General features: G+C 45.6%; 1 protein-coding gene across 27 annotated transcripts in view; it reads left to right on the top strand.

The window, feature by feature from the left end:
* ABI3BP (ABI family member 3 binding protein) overlaps nt 1-26,284 on the top strand; it is an 860,645-nt gene that overhangs the window by 352,028 nt on the left and 482,333 nt on the right. For all 27 annotated transcript variants that reach the window (XM_063953560.1, XM_063953556.1, XM_063953543.1 and 24 more), the window contains exon 6: nt 19,029-19,090. In XM_063953560.1, the coding sequence (XP_063809630.1) occupies nt 19,029-19,090 (62 nt within the window). The remainder of the gene's footprint in view (nt 1-19,028; nt 19,091-26,284) is intronic.

Raw genomic sequence — 26,284 nt, 5'->3', positions numbered from 1 at the left:
AAACAATTCAAAACTAAATAATCTAACAGCCTAACCATATGCAAAGACAAGCCTGCCGCTAAGTAATTGCTGGAACTACTCCTAAATTGTCACCCCAGAAAACAAACTGTGACAATTATCAAAAATAGCTCAAGCAAAAGTACGTTTTTTTTGTGTGAAACCTTTGACCACCCAGCTGTCAGGTCAGTGGAGCACCACATCAGTGTCCTTCTAATTATGCCTCAAACCCCTTGGACCCCTACCCATATGTAAACTGCTGTAGCTGCCGGCTAAACAGAGGTGGGGATACCCCAAAATTTACTTCTTTAAAGTCCTCGAAGTAGAGTTACAATCTGCAAATCACTCTTAAGCTCAGCTGGAAGACAGATGTAGTGGTAAGGCCTTAGTACTCCTGCCATGGTCTTTTCCAGCTTCCTACTAAAATTTGCACCATATGAGTGACCCTGTACACAAACAAAATGAGCAAGCCGAAAATAGACTGCATCCTCCCCCAAGTCACTTACTGGGAAACACTGAAGGAAGCAACTAGGCCCCTCAACTGAACCAATTTGTATTGGGGCAGACAACAGCAATCAACAATCTATCTATTTCAATGCCTAAAAAAGCCAACCTTTAGTAAGGCCTTTCAGTTTTATCCATAGTACTTGGCCCACCAAAATTAAATTGGACTGAAAATATCATTTCCTTACAAAGTGGGGAATTACCAGGCCCCATCATCAAGATAATGCCTGGGTATTATGTACCAGTGGAGAATAGTACTAAAAATGCATTTTGCACATGGCACAAAGTATTCCCTGGGGAGCCAAGTAAAAGTCACCATTAAGCTTGAATCCCATAAATTTAAATAAATCTGGATGTAAAGACAAAAGGCTCACTCTGTGAAGAACCCCCTCTTGCTGGCATAGGCAGAACAACACTTCCTGGGGGCTAATGTTACCCTACCTCGAGTAGACCATCTACAGTATATGTTCATCCAGCCCTCCTTGCAGTGACTGTGACACCCACATAATGACCCCATAGGTGCGGCCACCAATACAGTGACCACAGAACTAGGCCAAAACAGAAGTGGGGAACACAGATATATCTGTTTTCTGTGTGCAGTCATGGCCAAAAAATTAGAAGGCTGTAGCCCGTCATGTGGTTATGTAAATGAATCCATCAAATGGGTAGCATTGCAGGGGCAAACGCAGGATTTACTTTGGGGGGTTTCCAAATGTAACAATAAATAAATATATATACAGTGTAGTAGAACCCCTTATACTATCTAGTACTGGTGCCCCTTTCACCTTATAGCACACGGTACGAGCTGAAATTCACATTATAGCACACGGTACGAGCCGAAATTCACATTGTAGCACACTGAATGAGCCGAAATTTACATTGTAGCACACTGAATGAGCCGAAATTCACATTGTAGCACACTGAATGAGCCGAAATTCACATTGTAGCACACTGAATGAGCCGAAATTCACATTATAGCACACTGAATGAGCCGAAATTCACATTATAGCACACTAAATGAGCCGAAATTGTGACAGCAGGGACAGGGAGAGAGAGAGTGACGACAGGGAGAGAGAGAAACTACAGGGAGAGAGTAACGACAGGGAGAGAGAGAGTGACGAGAATGACAGCAGGGAGAGAGAGAGGGACGACAGTGACAGCAGGGAGAGAGTGACAGTAGGGACAGGGAAAGAGGGTGACAGCAGGGGAACATTACCTGACTGTGGTCGGCGGAGGCACCCATGGGCAGCAGCGGTGATAAGTAGGCCTTTGGTGCGGTGAGGTCCCTCTGACCCCCATTTTTTGCGAGCGAGCAACTGGAGGCGGTGAGCGGCGGGCGGCTGGTGGCGGTGAGCGGCTGATTATTGCTTTATTGCTCATTGGTGGCCAGTGGTGCCAGTAATATAAATATTGCTGGCCTGTGTCAGCAATGTATATATTACTGCTTTATTGATCATTGGTGGAAAGCATAAAGGGATCGGGAAATGGGATATGCTCTGCACCAGCTAAATAATTAATGTGAAGAAGAGACCCACACAATTATCCGTCGATTAATCATTCTCTTATTAATGGACATTCGAGGGTGCTACCAGAGACAATTATATTGTACAAGAGGAAAAGAAAAAAGAATGTCTCTTTGTTGGCGCACATGAGATAATTAATATTTAACTTTTAATAAATTCATTAAAATTATCCAAACACGAAATGAGACAATACAATACACCAACTACATATAGGGCCTAATTCTGAGTTGATCGCAGCATCAAATTTGTTAGCAGTTGGGCAAAACCATGTGCACTGCAGGAGGGACAGATATAACATGTGCAGAGAGAGTTAGATTTGGGTGTGGCGTGTTCAAACTGAAATCTAAATTGCATTGTAAAAATAAAGCAGCCAGTATTTACCCTGCACAGAAACAAAATAACCCACCCAAATCTAACTCTCTCTGCAAATGTTGTATCTACCCCCCCTGCAATTGGGCCAAATAATCTAAGATTCTGTGGATTGCAAAAAAAGAAATGTCTTATATTCAATTTTGTAAGGTTTAAGACAAAACAATAAAGTTTGTCACAAATCAAATGTATCAAAAATGGTTTATATAAATCAGTGCAGAGCTAAAATTGGTAGTGTATATTTCGTAAACACAAGTCCTTTGTGCAGTATAAAAAAACATAGCCAAATAGGATTTGGTTTATAGCTAAAATGGAATACATCAGAAGCCTCCAAAACAATACGATGAAAAAGTTCCATTCTGTTTGGCTACCCTGGTACTCCCACCATAATACCCCTCTTCCGGGTCTCACCTAATTTATATACAACTACCCATACAGTGTTTCATTTTTCTGCTGCGGGGTACACTGGGCACCACAAGGATTAACATCGGGGTGTAGAGTAGGATCTTGATCCGAGGCACCAACAGTCTCAAAGCTTTGACCTTCTTCCCAAGATGCATAGCGCCGCCTCCTATATCACCCCCGCCTCCATGCACAGGAGCTCAGTTTGTAAGTTGGTGCCATGCAGTATGCAGGCACTTAACAGGAGGCTGCCTTAAGCAGCCTATTCAGAGCTTAATTTTTACAGAAAAGAAGAAGAAATTCTTGTAAGAAGATTACACGGCTGCTGCATGCAAAGTCTCACTGACTTCCCTGCATGCAGCTCCATCACCCCCAGCGGCGCTGTATACTCCTGCGCCCTGGTTGCTGAGTCACTGCAGCGGAGGTGCCGGCTTCTTCTTCTAACAGTGAGTCACACACACGCCACCATCTCCCGGATCGCGGGGCCGCAGACAAGGGGGAGGTAAGGGGCTCCTGTGCCGCACTTTACCGCGATCCAGCGCGACCGTAGGAGGCGGGCCGCGCACGCACTGGCGTGAACACTGAATATTGGGCAGCCGCTCCATTAGCCACCAGGTTTGACTTATGGGCACAGGTCAGTGGGATATAATAATAATACCCTCAGTTTCTCTTACATCCTAGAGGATGCTGGGGTCCATTTTAGCATCATGGGGTATAGACTGTTCCGCAGGAGTCTTCGGTACTTTAAGACTTTTCAACAGTGTGAACTGGCTCCTCCCTCTATGCCCCTCCTCCAGACCCCAGTTTAGAAAATGTGCCCAGGAGACTGGATGCACACTAGTGGAGCTCTACAGAGCTTTTCTGGAAAAAGACTTTCTTAGTTTTTTTATTTTACAGGGAAGCTGCTGTCAACAGCTTCCCTGCTTCGTGGAACTTAGGGGGGGGACGTAGGATCCAACTTCTCAATTAGTTAATGGTTCTGCTTCCGCTGACAGGACACCATTAGCTCCTGAAGGGTACTGAACACAGCCCAAGCCTGGCCAGCATTCACTCCCACAGCACTGCCGCCACCCCCTAACAGAGCCAGAAGGCTGGTGAGTATATTACCGGAGTCCTGCAGAGAGGGGATCCTCCAGTCATCGTTGGCGCTATGTCTCTCAGCACAAGGGTGCAGAGTGCGGGGGGGAGGGGATGTGCGCTCTGAGGGCATATTTTAAAACCTTACTCTCACTGGCAAAAAGGGTACATACATGTACAGCCGCTGATGTGCCATCCCCAGCCAGTATAAATATTACATTGCTGAGGCTGAAGGGCGGGGCTTCTCCTCAGACTTGCCAGAACACTCACTGGGTGCCATTTTCTCCTGCAGAAACTCCAGTGTGAAGCTCCTGAACGCTATTTCTCCTCATGACAATGCTGATACAAGTACAGGGTGTTATAGAAGGGGCAGAGAGTGTTCATTATAATTAGGTCTGTGGGCCTATTATTTGTATATGCGCTGTAAATGGGTAATATTTCCACAATTCACAATAAGGCGCGGTGTGTGGATTGGCAAATCCCTCTTTGCCTCTCTGACAGACTTTAGTGTGGGTCTGTCCCCAATAGCTCCCCTGCGTTATAGGGGTGTGTGTGTGTGTGTGTGTGTGTGTGTGTGTGTGTGTGTGTGTGTGTGTGTGTGTGTGTGTGTGTGGCATGTCAGACATTGGGGAGGGTTCTTCCCAGGAAGAACCCATTTTAGATGCACAAGAGGGTAATGTGGTGGCCCTTCCCTCTCAGAAGGAGCCAGAGTGGGTGAGAATGTTGCAAAAGAATATGTCAATGCTTGCAAAGAAATTCTCTGTGTCTGAACAACAGACTAAATATTGGAGGCAGTCTGTGGAGGATGCACTGTTTACTGACCCCTCCATATCATCCACTCGGGTCCCATCCAGTTCCCAGAAAAGGTCTCTGGCCCAGATAATGCCAGGGGACAAAGACACAGATTCTGACTCTGATGTCGACACTGGGGTTTTGAGAGGGGTAGACCCCAAATTAGCCAAAAGCATACAATGTATGATAGTTGCTATAAAGGAAGTGTTGGAGTTTCCTGAAACAACACTGGTCCCAGAGGAAAATGATTATTTTAAATTAAATAAAAAGCAGGTTGTGACTTTTCCTCCTTCAAAGGATTTGAATGCGTTCTTTGAAGAATCCTGGGCTAACCCTGAGGAGAAATTTACCCTTCCCAGAAGGATACGTGTAACGTACCCTTTCCCTGAGGAAGACAGGCACAAATGGGAGACACCCCCAATGATAGACACCTCAGTTTTTCAGCTGTCCCTGCCTGCCCCTGGTTCAACCTCATTAAAAGATCCAGCTGACCGTAAATTAGAAACAACCCTAAAATCCATATATACGGCTAACGGAATGGTGCTCAGGCCCACCATTGCTTGTGCGTGGGTAGGTAACGCTGTGGAAAAATGGTCTGACAACTTGCTTGTTAACACAGACACAGTTGACAGGGATGAAATAGTCCGAACTCTCAGCCATATCAAAGATGCTGCAGATTACTTAGTTGAAGCTATGAAGGATATTGGGTTGCTGAGTTCAAGATCCTCCGCTATGGCAATTTCAGCCCGCAGGGCGCTGTGGATCCGCCAATGGAATGCTGATGCGAAATAAAAAAAGAATATTGAGGCGCTTCCTTACAATGGAGAAGCCCTCTTTGGAGATAAGCTGGGTGCCATGATTTCAACAACTACATCAGGCAAGTCAGCATTTCTGCCTTCCGCAGCTGCTCCACCTAGGAAAGGATTTCATTCTCATACGATGCAATCCTTTCGACCCAACAAGTCCAAAAAGGCAAAGGGTACCCCGCAGGAAGAGGTCGAGGAAGAGGTAAAAAAAATCAACAACACCTTCAGGCTCGCAGGAGCAGAAGTCAACAGCTACTTCTGCTAAAACCTCAGCATGACGCTGGGGCTCCCCTGTGGGAGTACGAACGGGTGGGGACACGTCTACTGTCTTTCAGCCAGGTCTGGGTTCACTCAGATCTGGATCCTTGGGTATTGCAGATAGTATCCCAAGGGTACAAATTGGAATTTCAGGACCTTCCCCCATGCCGATTTTTCAAATCAGCCTTCCCAGCTTCTGTTCAGGACTGAACGCAATACAGAAACTATGTCAAGACAACGTAATTTCCTTAGTTCCTGTGTCACAACAGGAAAAAGGGTTTTATTCAAGCCTGTTTGTAGTGCCAAAACCGGATGGCTCGGTCAGACCGATTTTAAACCTAAAGACTCTGAACCTTTATTTGAAAAGGTTCAAATTCAAGATGGAATCCCTGAGAGCGGTGATCTCCAGCTAGGAGGAAAAGGAATTTCTGGTATCGATGGACATCAAAGATGCTTATTTACATGTACCCATCTACCCGCCGCATCAGGCATACCTGAGGTTTGCGGTGCAGGACTGCCACTACCAGTTCCAAACATTGCCTTTCGGGCTCTCCACGGCTCTGAGAATATTCACCAAGGTGATGGCGGAGATGATGGTTATTCTTCGCAAGAAAGGAGTCAAAGTCATCCCATACTTGGACGATCTCATAAAAGCAAGATCCAGGGAGAAACTAGTGCAGAACATTGCACTTTCCCTGACGGTGCTTCAACAGCATGGTTGGATCATAAACCTTCCAAAATCACAATTGGAGCCCACAATGAGGTTATCATTTCTGGGAATGATATTGGACACGGAAGCACAGAAAGTATTCCTACCAGTGGAAAAGGCTCTGGAGATCCAGAGGATGGTCGAACAAGTTTTAAAACCAGCATGCGTATCGATTCATCAGTGCATCCGCCTGCTGGGGAAGATGGTAGCGGCCTACGAGGTGCTACAATTTGGCCGATTCCATGCCAGGGTGTTCCAATGGGACTTACTGGACAAGTGGTTCGGATCACACCTACACATGCACCGGAGGATAATCCTGTCAACAAAAGCCAGTATTTCACTCTTGTGGTGGCTTTAAAGTTCTCACCTCCTGGAGGGACGCAGGTTTGGGATTCAGACTTGGATCCTGGTGACCACAGATGCAAGCCTCCGAGGTTGGGGAGCAGTCACGCAAAGGGAAAGCTTCCAAGGATGATGGTCAAGTCAAGAAGTACTCCTTCACATAAACATTCTGTAATTGAGAGCTGTGTACAACAGCCTTCATCAAGCAGCACACCTTCTTCAACGTCGTCCCATACAGATCCAGTGTCAGACAATGTAACTGCAGTAGCTTACATAAACCACCAGGGTGGAACAAAAAGCAGAGCGGCAATGGCAGAGGTGACAAAAATACTCCTCTGGGCAGGAAGACATGCAAAAGCTCTGTCGGCAATTTTCATTCCGGGAGTGGACAACTGGGAAGCAGACTTCCTCAGCAGACACGATCTCCATCCAGGAGAATGGGGCCTCCACCCAGAAGTCTTTACAGAGGTAGCAGATCGTTGGGGCGTTCCTCAAGTAGATATGATGTGTAAACGTCGGTTTACTTACAGGACTAAAAGCTTATACTTTAAACACACTTGATACACTTTAATATTGAGCCGCTGCGGCCGCTGTAATTAACTTTTCACCCTTATATTGTTCACAAACCTTACGTATACAAGATCGTATGGTGTCCACACTCTGCGTACGTACGCCGAAAGGGCGTAGTGACTACACAGTTTGCGTACACAAGCCTACATGCTGTTAGCACAATGCAGCAGCCCGAGTGGCTGTAAATACACTTTAAACCTCAGCAAGGAAATGGGACACAACACCAATTGTAATTCAAAACTAGGTTGGGGTCTAACCCACCAACGGTTCTTTACTTGCAGGAGGTAACAATATAAACAATACAATACAATACAATGGAATAATGGCTACAATCAATGGTACATATGTGTTTGGTTTCGCCTGCGCTTCCCAGTCTGGTCCTCAGTTATCAAGGTAGATGACCTTCAGAGTCTGTGTGTTGGCCGGGCATGCAGCTGGCTCTTTTATACAATATTCCAAAACCTAACACAATGAATACTGTAATCTCTTTGTCCATTGGACACAGGGATGGTCATTTACAGTACAGGAGAGGTCATAGGTTGGTTTGAATAGGTGGGCGATGTCTGTTCCAGGTGCCCTTGCAGGTGGTCTCCTCTGGGTTCCCGCCGCATACCAAATGTACAGTAAATACAGTTTCTATTTATATTCTGCTCCTGCACATAACTATTCGCAGGAGCGTGCATTCTTCTGCAAACCAACACCGGAATATTGCCCTTAAAATACCCTACAGCTGGATACCAAACCACCTTATAACCTTGTTCTGTCCCCTCCTATCCTGTAAAGGTGAATCCCTTTGTTCTGATACCATTTAAACTATTGTAACTTGCTGGTGTGATACAGGGAGACTATGTGTACATTGTGCACTATTTGGATTAAATATGTAATGTGTTTATATGGCTTTTCCATGCGAACACAAACTCTACCGTAATTACCCTTACCACGCGCTAATACGCAGGTCCGCGGGAGTGACCATACGCAATTTGCGAATATGCACGCACGGCAGAACAAGTATGCGCACGGAGGCCATCTGTGTGTAGTTTGTACGTGATGTGCGTACTGCAATATTTTTCGACTTCGACAGATGAAGCAACAAGAAGCTTCAGAAATATTGTTCCAGGTCGAGAGACCATCAAGCAATAGCAGTGGATGCACTGGTGATCCAGTGGGTGTTTCAGTCTGTGTATGTGTTCCCTCCACTTCCACTAATACCAAAAGTTCTCAAGATCATCAGAAGAACAAGGGTTTGAGCAATTCTCATTGCTCCAGACTGGCCAAGGAGGGCTTGGTATCCAGATCTTCAGGCGTTATTACTGGAAGATCCTCAGCCTCTTCCTCTTCGCGAGGACCTGCTTCAGCAGGGGCCGTTTGTTTATCAAGACTTACCGCGGCTGCGTTTGATGACATGGCTGTTGAGCGCAGATCCTAGCCCGTAAGGGTATTCCCAATGAAGTAATTCCCACACTTATTCTGGCCAGGAAAGGGGTAACGTCCAAACATTACCATCGTATTTGGAGAAAATATGTATCTTGGTGTGAATCCAAGAAGTCTCCTGCGGTGGAGTTAAAATTAGGACGTCTTCTCCTATTTCTACAGGCAGGTGTGGATGCTGGCTTGAGATTAGGGTCTATCAAGGTCCAAATTTCGGCCTTGTCCATTTTCTTTCAGAAACAGTTGGCTTCCCTTCCTGAGGTCCAGACGTTCGTGAAGGGGGTTCTGCGTATCCAACCTCCCTTTGTGCCTCCTGCGGCGCCATGGGATCTTAATGTGGTGTTGCAGTTCCTTAAATCAGACTGGTTTGAGCCTCTACAAGAGGTAGAGTTGAAGTTTCTCACTTGGAAAGTGGTCATGCTGTTGGCCTTGGCCTCAGTGTCTGAATTAGGTGCTCTGTCACACAAGAGTCCTTATTTGATTTTTCATGAAGATAGAGCTGAACTGTGGATGCGTCAGCATTTTCTTCCAAAGGTTGTGTCTTATTTCCATATCAACCAAACTGTGTTGGTGCCAGTGGCTTCTGACACCTCAGCCGTTTCAAAGTCCTTGGATGTCGTCAGAGCGTTGAGGACTTATGTTGCAAGAACAGCTCGGATAAGGAAAACAGAATCTTTGTCCTCTATGACCCCAACAAGATTGGGGGTCCTGCTTCTAAGCAGACTATTGCGCGCTGGATCAGAGGTACCATTCAGCACGCTTATTCCACGGCAGGATTGCCGTTACCGAGTTCGGTAAAGGTCCACTCTACTAGGAAAGTGGGTTCTTCCTGGGCGGCTGCGTGTCTTGGCGTTACAAATTTGCCGAGCTGCTACTTGGTCAGGGGCAAACACGTTTGCTAAGTTTTACAGGTTTGACACCTTGGCTGCTGACGACCTTCAGTTTGGTCAGTCAGTTCTGCAGGAACATTAGCACTTTCCCGCCCATACTGGGAGCTTTGGTACATCCCCATGGTACTAAAATGGACCACAGCATCCTCTAGGACGTAAGAGAAAATAGGATTTGAATTACCTACCGGTAAATCCTTTTCTTGTAGTCCATAGAGGATGCTGGGCGCCCGCACAGTGCTAGTTTTTCCTGCAAATTACGTTTTGTCTTTTTACACAGGTTCTCATGTGTTAAGATGTTTTACAGCAGTTGCTGTTACGTTATGCATGCACGTTAGCATGGGTTATGTTAAAGGCCATGTTAGACGGCATGTTTTTGGTATGGTGTGAGCTGGTGTGAATCTCGCCACTAGTTTAATGTAAATTCTTCTCTCGAAGTTGCCCGTCTCCTCAGGCACAGTTCCTATACTGGGGTCTGGAGGAGGGGCATAGAGGGAGGAGCCAGTTCACACTGTTGAAAAGTCTTAAAGTGCCGAAGGCTCCTGCGGAACCATCTATACCACATGGTACTAAAATGTACCCCAGCATCCTCTACTATGAGAAAAGGATTTACCGGTAGGTAATTAAAATCCTATTTTTTACACTGCCCGCACACCTGGTGAGGATGCCAGCAGGGGGAGCAGGTCGGACCTGAGGCCCTCCCTCCCTGCCCCAGGGCGCCATTTCAGCAATGTTCCCGCCCTGGAGCTGCTTCTCTCTCCCTCACTCCCGGTCAGCAGCCATTACAGACAGAGCCTTGCTGTTCCTGGGACTGCTAGGGCAAATCCTCCTCTGGGGAACCACCTGACTGCCAGTGCTGTGCTTCCTACAGGACACTTGAGTATTCTACCTGCACTGGGACAGTGTTAGTAAAGAAAGAGTGCATACATTCAGGGTTGTGTGGTACAAACGCCCTGTGATATACATCCAGTGTTTACTGTGCATTGTTTTATCTATTGTTAACACATATAGCCATACTGAGTATTACTTTGTATTGCTAATCCAGTGCAGGCTTATGGTACATAATTTCTGCATGGTACGCTTGTGACTATATTTGTGTGTGTGCATGTAGCTGCTGCGTGGTTGCATTATTAAAAGGTATTTCACTCAGCTTGCTACCCCTATATTGCTAGACCTGAGGGGGGCTAAGTGTTTCAGGTTTCTTTCTGTATAATATAGGATTGTATCACAAGATATACTTGCTGTGTATTTTTACTTGTGATTCATAGTCACTATATATATATATATATATATATATATATATATATATCTTGAACTCCTGGTTTGTGCTGTCATGGACTTACTTCACCGAGTGTTCTTGCTAGGTATATTGCTGCTACACCTTGTACCAGGTTGCCCTATATTGTGCACATTCTTATGTCTGCTACACGTGGCAACGACGCTGGTGCTTCTCCCACACTGTGTGGTAGTGAGGCCGCAGACGTGACGGAGGATAATATGGCAGCTGAGAGTTTAGGTTCAGGGGGTTCCTTACCCCGCAGTGGGTTGGTAGCAACTGGGGCATCACAGGGCCCACCTTGGGCTACGTTTTCCACGCTGTTAAACACGCTTGTAACTAAATGGGCACCCCCTGTGGGACCACCTGTGACGATGCAGCAGTTTATGGTCCCTGCTATTAACCCGCCATGGGCAGATCAAATCTCCACTCAGTTACAGCGTTTGAACCGGTCACTGACTAAATCTAAGTGTCAGTCTCGCCCGCCTAAGACTAAGTCGTCTTCTCAACGGCCATTACCTCCTCCCAATCCACTGCTATCCCAGACACTTCCTCTGAGGAGGATGGTGCATATACTGATCCCACAGACACTGACACAGATATTTCTGATGGGGAAGGGAACTCATTGGTGAATGTCCCGGATTTGATTTGAGGCAATTAGCCTCATTCTTCAGGTGTCTGATGATCCTGGTCCTGAGGCTGTCTCTAAAACGCGGAATAGGTTTAAACGTAAGAGGTTAAACAAATTTTACCTCACTTTCAACTCCTGGCTGACATACATCAGGACTCATGGGATATTCCGGGACCGGAATTCACACCGCATAAGAGACTGTCTGCTCTCTATCCTCTCTCTGCGGAGCTATGTAAAAGATTGTGAAACTCCTCCCCCTGTAGATTCTCCTGTGGCGTGCATGGTAGTTTCCTCTGCTCTGCCAGTAACTACCGTCACCTCTCTGAAGGAACTGACGGGTAGTCGTGTGGAGGGTTGTTTGAAAGCGATTTACACCCTAACGGGGGCTGTGCATAGGCCACCCATTGCAGCAATTTGGGCTGCTGAAGCTGTTGGGGTGTGGGCTCAGAAGATAGGCGCGGAGCTGCCTTCCCACGCATCTGAGCATACTCGACAATGTCTCTCGTATATTACCATGGCTTCTCTGTACCTTAAGGGGGCGGCCTCTGATGCTGGGGTGCTTGCGGCCAAAGCTGCTACTACGTCCGTCTTGGCCAGATGTATCCTTTGGTTGAGATCCTGGTCGGGGGCTATGGATTCCAAGAAAACCCTGGGGGGGTCATTCCGAGTTGTTCGCTCGCAAGCTGCTTTTAGCAGCTTTACACACGCTAAGCCGCCGCCTACTGGGAGTGAATCTTAGCATCTTAAAATTGCGAACGAAAGATTCTCAAAATTGCGATTACACACCTCTTAGCAGTTTCTGAGTAGCTTCAACCTTACTCGGCATCTGCGATCAGTTCAGTGCTTGTCGTTCCTGGGTTGACGTCATAAACACACCCAGCGTTCGCCCAGACACTCCTCCGTTTCTCCAGCCACTCCCGCGTTTTTCCCAGAAACGTTAGCGTTTTTCCGCACACACCCATAAAACGGCCAGTTTCCGCCCAGTAACACCCACTTCCTGTCAATCACACTACGATCACCAGAACGAAGAAAAAGCCGTGAGTAAAATTCCTAACTGCATAGCAAATTTACTTGTCGCAGTGCGGACATTGCGCATGCGCACTAAGCGGAAAATCGCTGCGATGCGAAAAAAATTACAGAGCGAACAACTCGGAATGACCCCCAGGAGGTGCTTCCTTTCAAGGGAGACATTCTCTTTGGAGAAGACCTCAATAAGATTGTGGCTGATCTGGCTACTTCTAAAACAGCTTGCCTACCTAGTACGGCTCCTTCAACGCAGAAGGCTAAAAGTACTTTCCCTTGGCCCTTTTGTCTTCCAGGAAAAGCTAAAGGTCAGGCGTACCCAAAGCAAGCTCATGCTTCCAGACCTGTCAAGCCCAGACCGAAGCGTGCCAGCTTCGAAAATGGACAAGCCTGATGCATGACGGGGCGGGCCTCCCTGCGGGGAACCCAAGGTGGGGGGCCGACTTCTAGGTTTTGCCCAGGAATGGTTGAAGACCACTTCAGATACCTGGGCGAGGGAAGTCGTCGCTCGAGGTTACGCCATATCCTTTAAGAATCGTCCCCGCAGCGGTTTTGCCTGACAGATGTGCCTCTGGATCCGGCAAAAGCAAACACGTTGCACTCAGTGGTACATTCCCTCCTGACCACAGGAGTGGTAGTACAGGTGCCTCTGGCTCAGGGAGGCAAGGGGTACTATTCACCGCTGTTTCTAGTCCCGAAACCGAATGGGTCCTCACGGCCCATTCTCAATCTGAAGTCCTTGAACAAGCATGTGCAGGTCTCCAAGTTTCGTATGAAAACTCTGCGCTCTATTGTTCTGGCCATGGAGCCTGGGGACTATATGGTCTCCCTGGACATACAGGATGCCTACCTGCATATTCCTATTGCGGTATCTCATCAACAGTACCTGCGGTTTGCGGTGGGCAACCTTCATTACCAATTTCGGTGTTACCCTTTGGTTTGACAACGGCTCCCCGAGTTTTCACCAAAGTAATGGCGGTCATGACTGCTACACTCCGCCGTCAAGGGCTCAGGATCCTACCGTACTTGATCCTGGCAAATTCCCCAGAACTTATCCGGTGTCATCTCGATCTGACGGTCCAGTGCATGACAGCCCACGGGTGGCTAATCAACTGGAAGAAATCCTCCCTGGTTCCTGCTCGGAACATGTTACACCTGGGAGCGTTATTGTACACTCACAACCAACGGTTGTACCTGTTTCAGGAGAAGATCCTGAAGCTTCAGGGCAGGATTCGTTGCTTCCTATCTCGTCCGCAAGTGTCGATACATTCGGCAATGCAAGTGCTGGGTCTCATGGTGTCGGCTTTCGACATGGTGGAGTATGCTCAGTTCCACTCTCTCCCTCTGCAGAAGTTAATTCTGACCAAGTGAGACGGCCTGCCTCACCGGATAAGATCTCACATGATCTCATTGTCTCCAGAGGTCCGCCTGTCACTGAGCTGGTGGCTGCAGGACCAACAACTGAGCAGGGGCCGTCCCTTCTGGATATCCAAATGGGTCCTTCTGACAACGGATGCCAATATGAGAGGTTGGGGCGTGGTGTTGGAACAACACTCTCTTCAGGGTCGGTGGACCAAGGAGGAGTCTCTACTCCCGATAAATATTCTGGAATTGCGAGCAGTGTTCAATGCGTTGACAATGGCCCAGCATCTAATACAGAACAGACCTGTTCCAGTACAATCGGACAATGCCACCACTCAATCATCAAGGCTGCACTCGAAGACGCATGGCAATGAGGGAAGTATCACGGATTCTTCAGTGGGCAGAACGCCATCTGCCGGCCATATCCGCAGTGTTCATTCCGGGCGTCCTGAACTGGGAAGCGGACTATCTCAGTCATCAGGATGTACACGCTGGAGAGTGGAGCCTCCATCTGGAGATGTTTCAACTTCTCGTGAACACATGGGGCCTTCCAGATGCGGATCTGATGGCGTCTCGACACAATCACAAGGTTCCGATCTTCGGAGCAAGGACAAGGGATCCTCAAGCTGTGTTCGTGGACGCTCTGGCAATTCCATGGAACTTTCAGCTACCGTACATGTTCCCTCCAGTGTCACTCCTGCCCAGAGTAATACGGAAGTTCAAGCAAGAAGGAGGAAACCTGCTACTGGTTGCTCCAGCGTGGCCCATACGGCACTGGTTCTCCGATCTACTGGGTCTCTCGTGGGATCATCCCATTCTACTTCCACAATGACCAGACCTCCTTGTTCAGGGCCCTTGTGTTTACCAGGATTTGGCCCATCTGGCTTTGACGGTATGGCCCTTGAGGATTCTGTCCTGAGGGCCAAGGGTTTTTCTGAGGCGGTCATTTAAACTATGTTGAAGGCCCGTAAGCCGGCTTCTGCTCGGATCTACCATAGGGTCTGGAATGCTTACTTTACTTGGTGTGCGTCTCACAATCATGACGTTTTCAAGTTTAGTACGTCCAAACTTTTGGCCTTTCTACAACAGGGCTTGGACTTAGGCCTACATCTGGTCTGCCTCAAGGTTCACATTTCTGCCTTGTCGGTTTGGTTTCAGAGAAAAATTGCTACCCTACCTGATGTCCATACATTCACTCAGGGTGTGTTGCGGATCCAGCCTCCTTATGTGCCACCTGTGGCCCCTTGGGACTTGTCGGTGGTTTTGGAGGCCTTACAAGAGTCTCCATTCAAACCTCTTGCATCTGCTGACCTTAAGTGGCTTTCCCTAAAGGTCCTGTTCTTGCTGGCGATTGCTTCAGCTAGAAGGGTCTCTGACTTGGGTGCCTTATCCTGTAAGTCTCCTCCCTATTTGATTTTTCACCGTGACCGGGCAGTTCTTAGAATGCGGCCAGGTTATTTACCTAAGGTGGTGTCTTCCTTCCACCTTAACCAGGAGATTGTGGTTCCGGCCTTTAATTCTCCTGAGTTGTCCACCAAAGAGCGGTCTTTTGATGTGGTACGGGTGCTCCGTATCTGTGTGAAGAGAACTGCCTCCATTAGGAAATCTGATTCTCTTTTTGTACTGTTTGGTTTTCACAAACGTGGCTGGCCTGCTTCCAAGCAGACTCTGGCCAGATGGATTAGAATGGTGATTGCACATGCTTATGTACAGGCTGGGTGTCCAGCTCCTGCTACTATTAAGGCCCATTCTACTCGGTCGGTTGGACCTTCTTGGGCGGCCCACTGTGGTGCGACCCTTGAACAATTGTGCAAGGCAGTAATGTGGTCCTCAGGGAACACGTTTATAAGGTTCTATGCCTTAGATACCACCGCTACCCAGGTTGCTTCCTTTGAACGCCATGTTCTTGTGCCCGGTACAGTGCGTCCCCTTCCATAAGGAACTGCTTTAGGACATCAACGATGTTAATCCTTGTGGAGCCCAGTGTACCCCACAGCAGAAAATGAGATTTATCGTAAGAACTTACCTTTGTTAAATCTCTTTCTGTGAGGTACACTGGGCTCCACGAGGTGCCCACCCTGACACACTTAGCTTCTTTGGGTTGGTATTGACACCCTCTCCTGTGGTGAGTGTGTGGTGTACTTGGCTAAGAGCGGTTGTCGTCTTTGGTACCTGCTACTGCATTGGGCTGGTTAACGAAACTGAGCTCCTGTGCATGGAGGCGGGGTGATATAGGAGGCGGCGCTATGCATCTTGGGAAGAAGGTCAAAGCTTTGAGACTGTTGGTGCCTCGGATAAAGATCCTACTCTACACCCCGATGTTAATCCTTGAGAAGTCCAGTGTACCTCGCAGAAAGAGATTTAACAACGGTAATTTCTTACCATAAATCTCATTTTATGTTTGTCTCTCCTGACTCGCTGCTGGGCCTCCCATCTCGCCTCGCTCCTCCCCCGTTACCCCATGCCTTCTCCCCTTGTCACAAATTTTCTCTATTGTTTTAGTTTTTACTTTTCAACCTCGCTTTGTTAATTTTATATGTTTTAATGTTCAAATAGATAACAATATTACTGTTGTTGATGATACAAAATTTCAACTCTGTATTATTCCGATTCAGTCACAATGGATAATGTTATTTTCACACCTAGTCCTTTGAATTTGACATTTATTGTCTTTCGTTATTATTGGGTTGTTTTTTTTTTGCTGACCTCAATGTATACGTTTCTTAAAGAAAATATGATTTAAAAAAATCATAGTCATTAACAACACTATCTGGTTATAGGGCTGAAACGTACAGTAGGTGCCGATTTATGATTTTGTTGGTGGGTGCTCATAGGGAGCAGGAATGAACGGCGGCCACAGCAGTGACTAATGCCCATTACACATTATGCAACACACAGTAATGCCCGTTTACACATTATGCAACACACAGTAATGCCCATTACACATTATGCCACACACCGTAATGCCCATTACGCAATATGCCACACACTGTAACGTCAATTACATATTATGCCACACACAGTTTTGGCCCTGACACCATTATATGGCCCACACACAATAATGCCCCTTACAAATGATGACACACAGTAAGGCTTCTAATGACTTTTAAATTACCTGCCTGTTGTCAGGGGTTTAATGCTCTGGGTTTCATGCTCGCTGGGGTCTCCAGCACGTTGCCAGGGGTTTCATGCACGTTGCCAGGGGTCTCTGGCGCGTTGCCAGAGGGTTCATGTGCGTTGCCAGGGGCTTAATGCGTGTTTCCAGCAATGTATGGGAGTGTGGGTGCGAGCGGGCATCATTAAGTGTACTGTGCTGCTAGTATGCTGCACTAAAGAAGCGTCCGAGTCCCCTAACGGCATAAACGAACACCAATGGGAAGGAATCTTTCTTTGCAGTACTATTACACATGAACTTGTGAATCTTCCATGCAGTGTTGTGGGCTAGCGATGAAGGCTCCCACCTGCCACGCTGAGAGGCCCGGGTTCGATTCCCAAAGTGCCAATCTTTTTTTTTTTTGTGCTCCCGTGACATTCACATTATTATTATTTTTTTTTCTGTGTAATCCATTGTAAAACATTCAAAGGAAGGGTGCACACAGGTTTCATACAAATCGGGGTAAATCTGCAGGAGCGACTCATTCGCTATCTAAAATACACAGTGGTAATGAGCACCTATAGACATACCAGTAAATATAAATTAGTGTATTCTAACGCAACTAACTGTTAGAGCAACACAGTACTGTAGATCGTCGGTGTTAGAGAATCTGTGTTGTACGTTACAAGCTGTTCGTGCTAATTAGTACACTAATAGAACATACTGTACAGAGATACTAAGGACGGTGATTTGGCATCCAGGAACTTAGGGAGGAGATTTTATCTCTCTCCATTGTAATCTTTCTAAGTATAGCAGAGAGCGATAAAAGCTCCCCCTAAATTCCTGGACGTCAAATCACCGTCCTTAGTATCTCTGTTATTCCTGAACATTCATCATAGAACATATATTAGTCCCCATAGGGGATATTTAATGGGCTCTTCTTCCTCATATTGATGTTATAGATGTCAAGAAGATAACGCAGATATATACCACTGTGTATGGTCTTGCCCAAAAGTTAGACCCTTCTGGCTCAAAGTTTATAGATATGCATTAGATAACTTGGTCAATTATATACCATTTACCCCTGAATGGGCTATATGTGGTATTTTGCATTAGGGTCAACGGGTGTCCTGGGGTTGTCGTAAATTATTATTAATTTTAAGCTCAGCAGCTAAAAAAAACATTTTGCAAGTATGGAACCATCCAGAAACACATCCATTTTCCGTATTTAAAGAAAAAGTGTTTTATCTGTTTCAAATGGATTGGTTAGAGGCATCAGTTGATAAATAATCCAGAGTAGCTAAATTTTTTGAGCTTTGGGAAAGTTATATTTCAATCCTTCCTGCCCAAACTAAAAACTTTTACTTGTCAAATGTTTTTCGACATCTTCTTGGTTTTTGACGAGATTGGTGGATAATGATCCGCTAATTTGAAGCAGCGATATATCAACTTTTGAATGTATTTATCTTTCTTTTTATTACTTGGGGGGGGGGTCCTTGCACGGTGTATCCCACATTTGCTTTGCATACAATCGTGTTTATTGTTAACTTGTTTCTATGTAAACTGGCGAGCTCGATGGGTATATTGCTTAGTCCTTTTGATGAAACTAATACGAGCAATACATTTGATTAAACTCCCCAAGCGAGCTATTTCCCCTCCTTCTACCAGCCATCTGCCATGTTGGATGGCCAGCTGTGGTCTCAGGTAAATTTGGGTGACACTTTATATTTAGAATAAATGTACTTTCACTTTATTATATTGGATTTATAGTAACGTCTACCATTTAATACAAACCATAGTCTTTATTTAGTCCTAATTACTGGAATGCAGCTTCTATATACAGATGGAAGTACAAAAAAAACCATAGTCTGCTACAAAGGCTACTCATTTCAAGAGAATGATTGATAAATTAGCTGTTGAATGACATTTTCAAATTTGACTCTAAGAATTTCTTCTAATCTATATTTTGTTTTTACAGCGAAAGGTAAAGAAAACGGAAACATAGAAAATACATATAAAATTCCAAAAGGCACTTTACAGGTATGCATAAATATATGAGCATGCTAAAAGTAACAACGACATCAGATATGCATTTATAAGAGTGACTGAAATTAACCATGGATTTACTTAAGATTTAAGATGTTAAGTTTTATTTGCCTGTAGGAGCATTGAAATGTTCATTTATATTGAATCAGGGATTTGCATACTTATGATTGAAGTCCGAGGCTTTCGTCTGAACCTAAGTCGTGTATCTTAGTACAAACTACATACTGTATAGCTGCTGCTTTCTCAGTTCACAGTCATTGGTGGTTGTATAAGGTTGGTTGTTTTGTTGATATATATAGAAAAAAACACAGATAAAGTTTAAGGCATTTTAGTTACGTATTACTTAAATGCTACTTAAGAAGATGTTTAGGTTTTAATATCGATGAGCCAGTTTATGTTTGAATGTTAACATTGAAGTTCTTATTTCTAGAAGTGATAAGTTGAAGGTTTATTTCTTATTTAGGCTTCATTTAAATGTTTAGTATTATATTACATAATCTACAACATTTGCACACCCTTATTACAGTATGTGTTTTGTGTCTACTGAAACACTGAATTAATCATTGTAAAGTAACTTGCTGTTTTGGCAATGGAAGGGTTGTCCCTCTGGAGTTTTTCATATGGCTGTCTAAAGATTATATAAGTAGATGGTCAATTGAGAAGCATTATCAGTAACTAAGGGCTAATACGGTTGCTATCACATTGAGATACTATAAAACTATTTAACTGTAGTCCACAAATCAAGGCAGCTAAGATAATGTAAGTTTATGGAAGTTGTAAGTGTTCATCAGTAACACTCTGACATCTTACTTATGGTATTAAACTTCACAGTGTGCCAATGCCTCAGAGAATTTGCCACATGAAATCTAATACCGTGGTTTACTTCTCAAACTATTACGTTGGGGTGGCCGGGCATGTCTGTCTCATGGGAAAAGCTCAGTGAGTCCATGGAACAACTCTTTTTTTTCTTCTTTTTTTTTGTAACCACAGCAGTTACAAAATAAGTTCTCACATCTAAAAACAAGACAGAATACCAGTGCTAATTTCATTAGATGGACAGGCATACCGGCTCAGCACAAATAGACAGATACCCTAGTGCACGGTATTTGTGTAGCCCTGACCAGAAGGTTAAGCCAGACATACACAGGTTGATACTGCCACATATCCTGGGTGTTGAACATGAACATTCAAATATACTCATTATCTTAAGCCTATCCATTTGTGACTGGCCCATTTTCTCTACAGCACCAATAAAGCTTACGGCTCAGTATTAGAATCCATTCAATCCATAAGGGTCTCTGGAAGAAGACAAGATGCATTGAGACCTCCAGCAATATATTCTGCCCAATATGGTCACTATTATCTACCTGTTGTGTTACAGATGTGTCCTCATGCAACCACTCTCAATGCGCCATGTTAGATGAGATGCCTGGAGCAAGTGACCACCTGGTCCCATGCGACTTTGCTAGTGTCAGGCTTATTTTTTGTGTCATTTTACCTAAAAAATCATCTAAGTAGCAAGGTGATGGGACAATGAAGCACCAGGAGACTATGCTAATTGATTTGATATGTGACACTTGAATATCTGTGTGGGAATGAGTCTGTACATAAAGCACAACGGAACTTGGTGTGGGAAAAAGCTGTGGCTGCAGAATCGTAGTATTTTGTTTACAGACTCGGTCGCACACAGATATTCAAAAGTCTATATCAGATTAATCAGCACAGTCTCCTGGTGCCTCCCAGTCTCATTGCATTGCAACACATTTTCAAGTAACAAGAAGGCAGGACCTGATGTCCAAGAGGGGCTGTTTGGCATGACTACAGCAATGTTGTATGAGATAACATTTGTACCTTGAACACTGCATAGCAGAGCAGTGTATGAATTGATGCCTTGCAATGTGCACAGTATCTGTTCACAGTGCCGGGAGAGCCTGGGGGCAGCCCAGCATCTCGGAGAATGCTGGGCATGCCTTCATAGCGATACAAACAGGGATTTGCCACAAGGCCAAGCCCCTTCACAGCAAGGCTTTGCCTCCTTTTTGGGCTCATAGGATCCCAGGTAATTTTACAGCAATGTTGGTAGGTATGTATTAAGATGCAGTAATCTCCTTTTTTTAATAGTGAGCAACTAGTCATTAACAAGTTGTAGAATGAAATTCTCCCCAAAGGCAAAGCTTTTCAATCTTCATTTTATTAACATAGACAAAAAGCAGCCAGTGGTCAAAGTGGACCAGTATACAGTGGTATTGCTATACTGCCACTTCTAATGCTTTGATGCCAAAATTATCTAGCTACAGTCAATGGCAATTTCTTAAACCACAACTTCTTAATTTCCACTTTTACCACTGATGGTGTGTACTGTGTACACACTGTGAGATATTTTCGTACGATTTTGACTATATAGTCAAAACCGTAAGAAATGTTAGTGCAGATCGCAAGGTGAAAGTCACCTTGCGATCCTGATGCGATGCCGATGCGCGGTCCCGCACGATCGGCATTACACAAGCATAGATAAACTCATAGAACAGATAGTCAAAGTTGACACAAATCGCACATAGGAGGTAATTCAGATCTGATCATAGTAGCAAATTTGTTAGCTAATGAGCAAAACCATGTGAACTGCAGGGGAGGGAGGGGGCAGATGTAACATGTGCAGAGAGAGTTAGATTTGGGTGGGGTGTGTTCATACTGAAATCTAAATTACAGTATAGTGTAAAAATAAAGCAGCCAGTATTTACCCTGCACAGAAACAATATAACCCACACACACACAAATCTAACTCTCTCTGCACATGTTATATCAGCCCCCCCCCCCCTCCTGCAGTGCACATGGTTTTGCCCATTAGCTAACATATTGCTGCTGCGATGAGATCTGAATTACCCCCATAGTCAGTATCGCAAGCACAGTCATTATGTGCTTGCGATAACTACTTAGTCCCTGTCGCATAGTGAGAATTGGGGTTAGCCCGAATCTCACCATGTGTACACACCTTGAGTCCAACTGTGTTTAACATAAGACAAATATGTGTTGAAACATGCACTACCCTCCCAAAAAGCAGCAGGCTTATGAAAGAGATGGATAAAGACTTAAACAACCACATTCATCCTCATCTTAAAACGAGGTTGTTTGGGAATTCTGCGTCTGAGTGTGTTTGCTTATTTATTCATGTTTTCAAGCGTTTGGATGCTTTCAGGCAGTTCAGTTTGGTTTTAATTACAGTATTTCATTTTTAGTATGCCGGCTGTTTCCACAGTTTACATAGCAGCACACATGTGGAATGAATAGCCCAGATCTGAGTGTATGCGTAGAGAAATATGATGTTTCTGCAGGATTTGTAATAAGAACATTTCAAGATTTATCATTTTGGTTTCTGTGTAATGAAAATGTATTTTCCCCTGAACTAAGATTTCCTGGCTTGGAGGTTTTTTTTTCTTCTACCAGAGAGTTATAACATTGACAGTTTTAAGAACTAAAGATTCCACAAAGCAGTTCCCAATTTTTACACATTGATCTGGTTAATCGGGTCTGGGACTCCAGGTCGACAACAAAAAGGTCGACACACCTTAGGTCGACGCCAATTGGTCGACACACCTTAGGTCGACATGAACAAGGTCGACATGGGAAAAGGTCGACATGAGTTTTTTATGTTTTTTTGGGGTCGTTTTTTTCGTAGAGTGACCGGGAACCCCAATTAGTGCACCGCTTCGCTCGCCATGCTTCGGGCATGGTGCCTTCGCTTCGCTCGGCACAGATTACCGTTCCAATCGTAGTCCACGTGGATCGTTAAGTATGAAAAGGTTACAAAAAAGAAAAAAATTGTGAAAAACTCATGTCGACCTTTTTCCGTGTCGACCTTTTGTTCCTGTCGACCTTTTGTCCATGTCGACCTTTTGTCCATGTTGACCTAAGGTGTGTCGACCAATTGGCGTCGGCCTAAGGTGTGTCGACCTTTTTGTTGTCGACCTGGAGTCCGGATACCGGTTAATCTACAGTGCTTTGTAAATATGACGTATATTGGGCTGTAAAATGTATATTTTGTGTATTTGATGATCCTCTCAAAATGTGGATCATTTTTCTATTCTGATTTATTTTAGGCATTATATGCATATGTACTCTTTACAGTAAATGCCTATGGTAAAAATGATCTTTTAAGATCTGTGGCCTTTATGCTATGACGTTTCCAACACAGTACCGTCAATGTACACGTTTGTAGAAAGTGTTCCATGTGTAGAAAACATTAAGTTTCTCTATCGTCCTAAGTGGATGCTGGGGTTCCTGAAAGGACCATGGGGAATAGCGGCTCCGCAGGAGACAGGGCACAAAAAAGTAAAGCTTTACTAGGTCAGGTGGTGTGCACTGGCTCCTCCCCCCATGACCCTCCTCCAGACTCCAGTTAGATTTTGTGCCCAAACGAGAAGGGTGCAATCTAGGTGGCTCTCCTAAAGAGCTGCTTAGAGAAAGTTTAGTTTAGGTTTTTTTTTTCTTTACAGTGAGTCCTGCTGGCAACAGGATCACTGCAACGTGGGACTTAGGGGGAAAGTAGTAAACTCACCTGCATGCAGAGTGGATTTGCTGCTTGGCTACTGGACACCATTAGCTCCAGAGGGATCGAACACAGGCCCAGCCGTGGAGTCCGGTCCCGGAGCCGCGCCGCCGACCCCCTTGCAGATGCTGAAGCGTGAAGAGGTCCGGAAACCGGCGGCTGAAGACTCCTCAGTCTTCATAAGGTAGCGCACAGCACTGCAGCTGTGCGCCATTTTCCTCTCAGCACACTTCACTGGGCAGTCACTGAGGGTGCAGAGCGCTGGGGGGGGGCGCTCTGAGAGGCAAATATAAACCTTATACAAGGCTAAAAATACCTCACATATAGCCCATAGGGGCTATATGGAGATATTTAACCCCTGCCTGACTGGAAAAATAGCGGGAGAAGAACCCGCCGAAAAAGGGGCGGGGCCTATCTCCTCAGCACACGGCGCCATTTTCTGTCACAGCTCCGCTGGTCAGAACGGCTCCCAGGTCTCTCCCCTGCACTGCACTACAGAAACAGGGTAAAACAGAGAGGGGGGGCACATTAATGGCTATATATATATATATATTAAAGCAGCTATAAGGGAGCACTTAATATAAGGATATCCCTTGTATATATAGCGCTTTGTGGTGTGTGCTGGCAGACTCTCCCTCTGTCTCCCCAAAAGGGCTAGTGGGTCCTGTCTTCATTAGAGCATTCCCTGTGAGTTTGCGGTGTGTGTCGGTACGTGGTGTCGACATGTATGAGGACGATATTGGTGTGGAGGCGGAGCAATTGCCAAATATGCAGATGTCACCCCCCAGGGGGTCGACACCAGAATGGATGCCTTTATTTGTGGAATTACGTGATGGTTTATCTTCCCTTAAACAGTCAGTTGAGGACATGAGGCGGCCGGACAATCAATTAATGCCTGTCCAGGCGCCTCAAACACCGTCAGGGGCTGTAAAACGCCCTTTGCCTCAGTCGGTCGACACAGACCCAGACACGGGCACTGATTCCAGTGACGACGGTAGAAATTCAAACGTATTTTCCAGTAGGGCCACACGTTATATGATTTTGGCAATGAAGGAGACGTTACATTTAGCTGATACTACAGATACCGTAAAACAGGGTATTATGTATGGTGTGAAAAAACTACAAACAGTTTTTCCTGAATCAGAAGAATTAAATGACGTGTGTGATGAAGCGTGGGTTGCTCCTGATAAAAAGTTGATAATTTCAAAAAAGTTATTGGCATTATACCCTTTCCCGCCAGAGGTTAGGGCGCGCTGGGAAACACCCCCTAAGGTGGACAAGGCGCTCACACGCTTATCCAAACAAGTGGCGTTACCCTCTCCTGAGACGGCCGCACTTAAGGATCCATCAGATAGAAAGATGGAAGTTATTCAAAAGAATATATACACACATGCAGGTGTTATACTACGACCAGCTATAGCAACTGCCTGGATGTGCAGTGCTGGAGTAGTTTGGTCAGAATCCCTGATTGAAAATATTGATACCCTAGATAGGGACAATGTTTTACTGTCGTTAGAACAAATAAAGGATGCATTTATCTATATGCGTGATGCACAGAGGGATATTTGCACACTGGCATCTCGGGTGAGTGCTATGTCCATTTCAGCCAGAAGAGCCTTATGGACACGACAGTGGACAGGCGATGCGGATTCAAAACGTCACATGGAGGTTTTGCCGTATAAAGGGGAGGAGTTATTTGGAGTTGGTCTATCAGACTTGGTGGCCACGGCTACTGCCGGGAAATCCACTTTTTTACCTCAAGTCACTCCCCAACAGAGAAAGGCACCGACCTTTCAACCGCAGCCTTTTCGCTCCTACAAAAATAAGAGAGCAAAGGGCTTGTCGTACCTGCCACGAGGCAGAGGAAGAGGAAAGAGACACCAACAGGCAGCTCCTTCCCAGGAACAGAAGCCCTCCCCGGCTCCTGCAAAAACCTCAGCATGACGCTGGGGCCTCTCAAGCGGACTCGGGGACAGTGGGGGGCCGTCTCAAAAATTACAGCGCGCAGTGGGCTCACTCGCAGGTAGACCCCTGGATCCTGCAGATAATATCTCAGGGGTACAGGTTGGAATTAGAGACGGATCCTCCTCATCGTTTCCTGAAGTCTGCCTTACCAACCGTCTCTTCCGAAAGGGAGAGGGTGTTGGAAGCCATTCACAAGCTGTACGCTCAGCAGGTGATAGTCAAAGTACCCCTATTACAACAAGGAAAGGGGTATTATTCCACTCTATTTGTGGTACCGAAGCCGGATGGCTCGGTAAGGCCTATTCTAAATCTGAAGTCCTTGAACCTCTACATAAAAAAAAAAAAAGTTCAAGTTCAAGATGGAGTCACTCAGAGCAGTGATAGCGAACCTGGAAGAAGGGGACTTTATGGTATCCTTGGACATCAAGGATGCGTATCTACACGTTCCGATTTACCCCGCACACCAGGGGTACCTCAGGTTCATTGTTCAAAACTGTCACTATCAGTTTCAGACGCTGCCGTTCGGATTGTCCACGGCGCCTCGGGTCTTTACCAAGGTAATGGCCGAGATGATGATTCTTCTTCGAAGAAAAGGCGTATTAGTTATCCCATACTTGGACGATCTCCTAATAAGGGCAAGGTCCAGAGAACAGCTGGAGACAGCTTTAGCACTATCTCAA

This window comes from Pseudophryne corroboree, chromosome 2 (assembly GCF_028390025.1).
Source record: "Pseudophryne corroboree isolate aPseCor3 chromosome 2, aPseCor3.hap2, whole genome shotgun sequence".
Taxonomy (NCBI): Eukaryota; Metazoa; Chordata; class Amphibia; order Anura; family Myobatrachidae; genus Pseudophryne; species Pseudophryne corroboree.
This window is presented reverse-complemented; position numbering and strand designations above follow the sequence as displayed.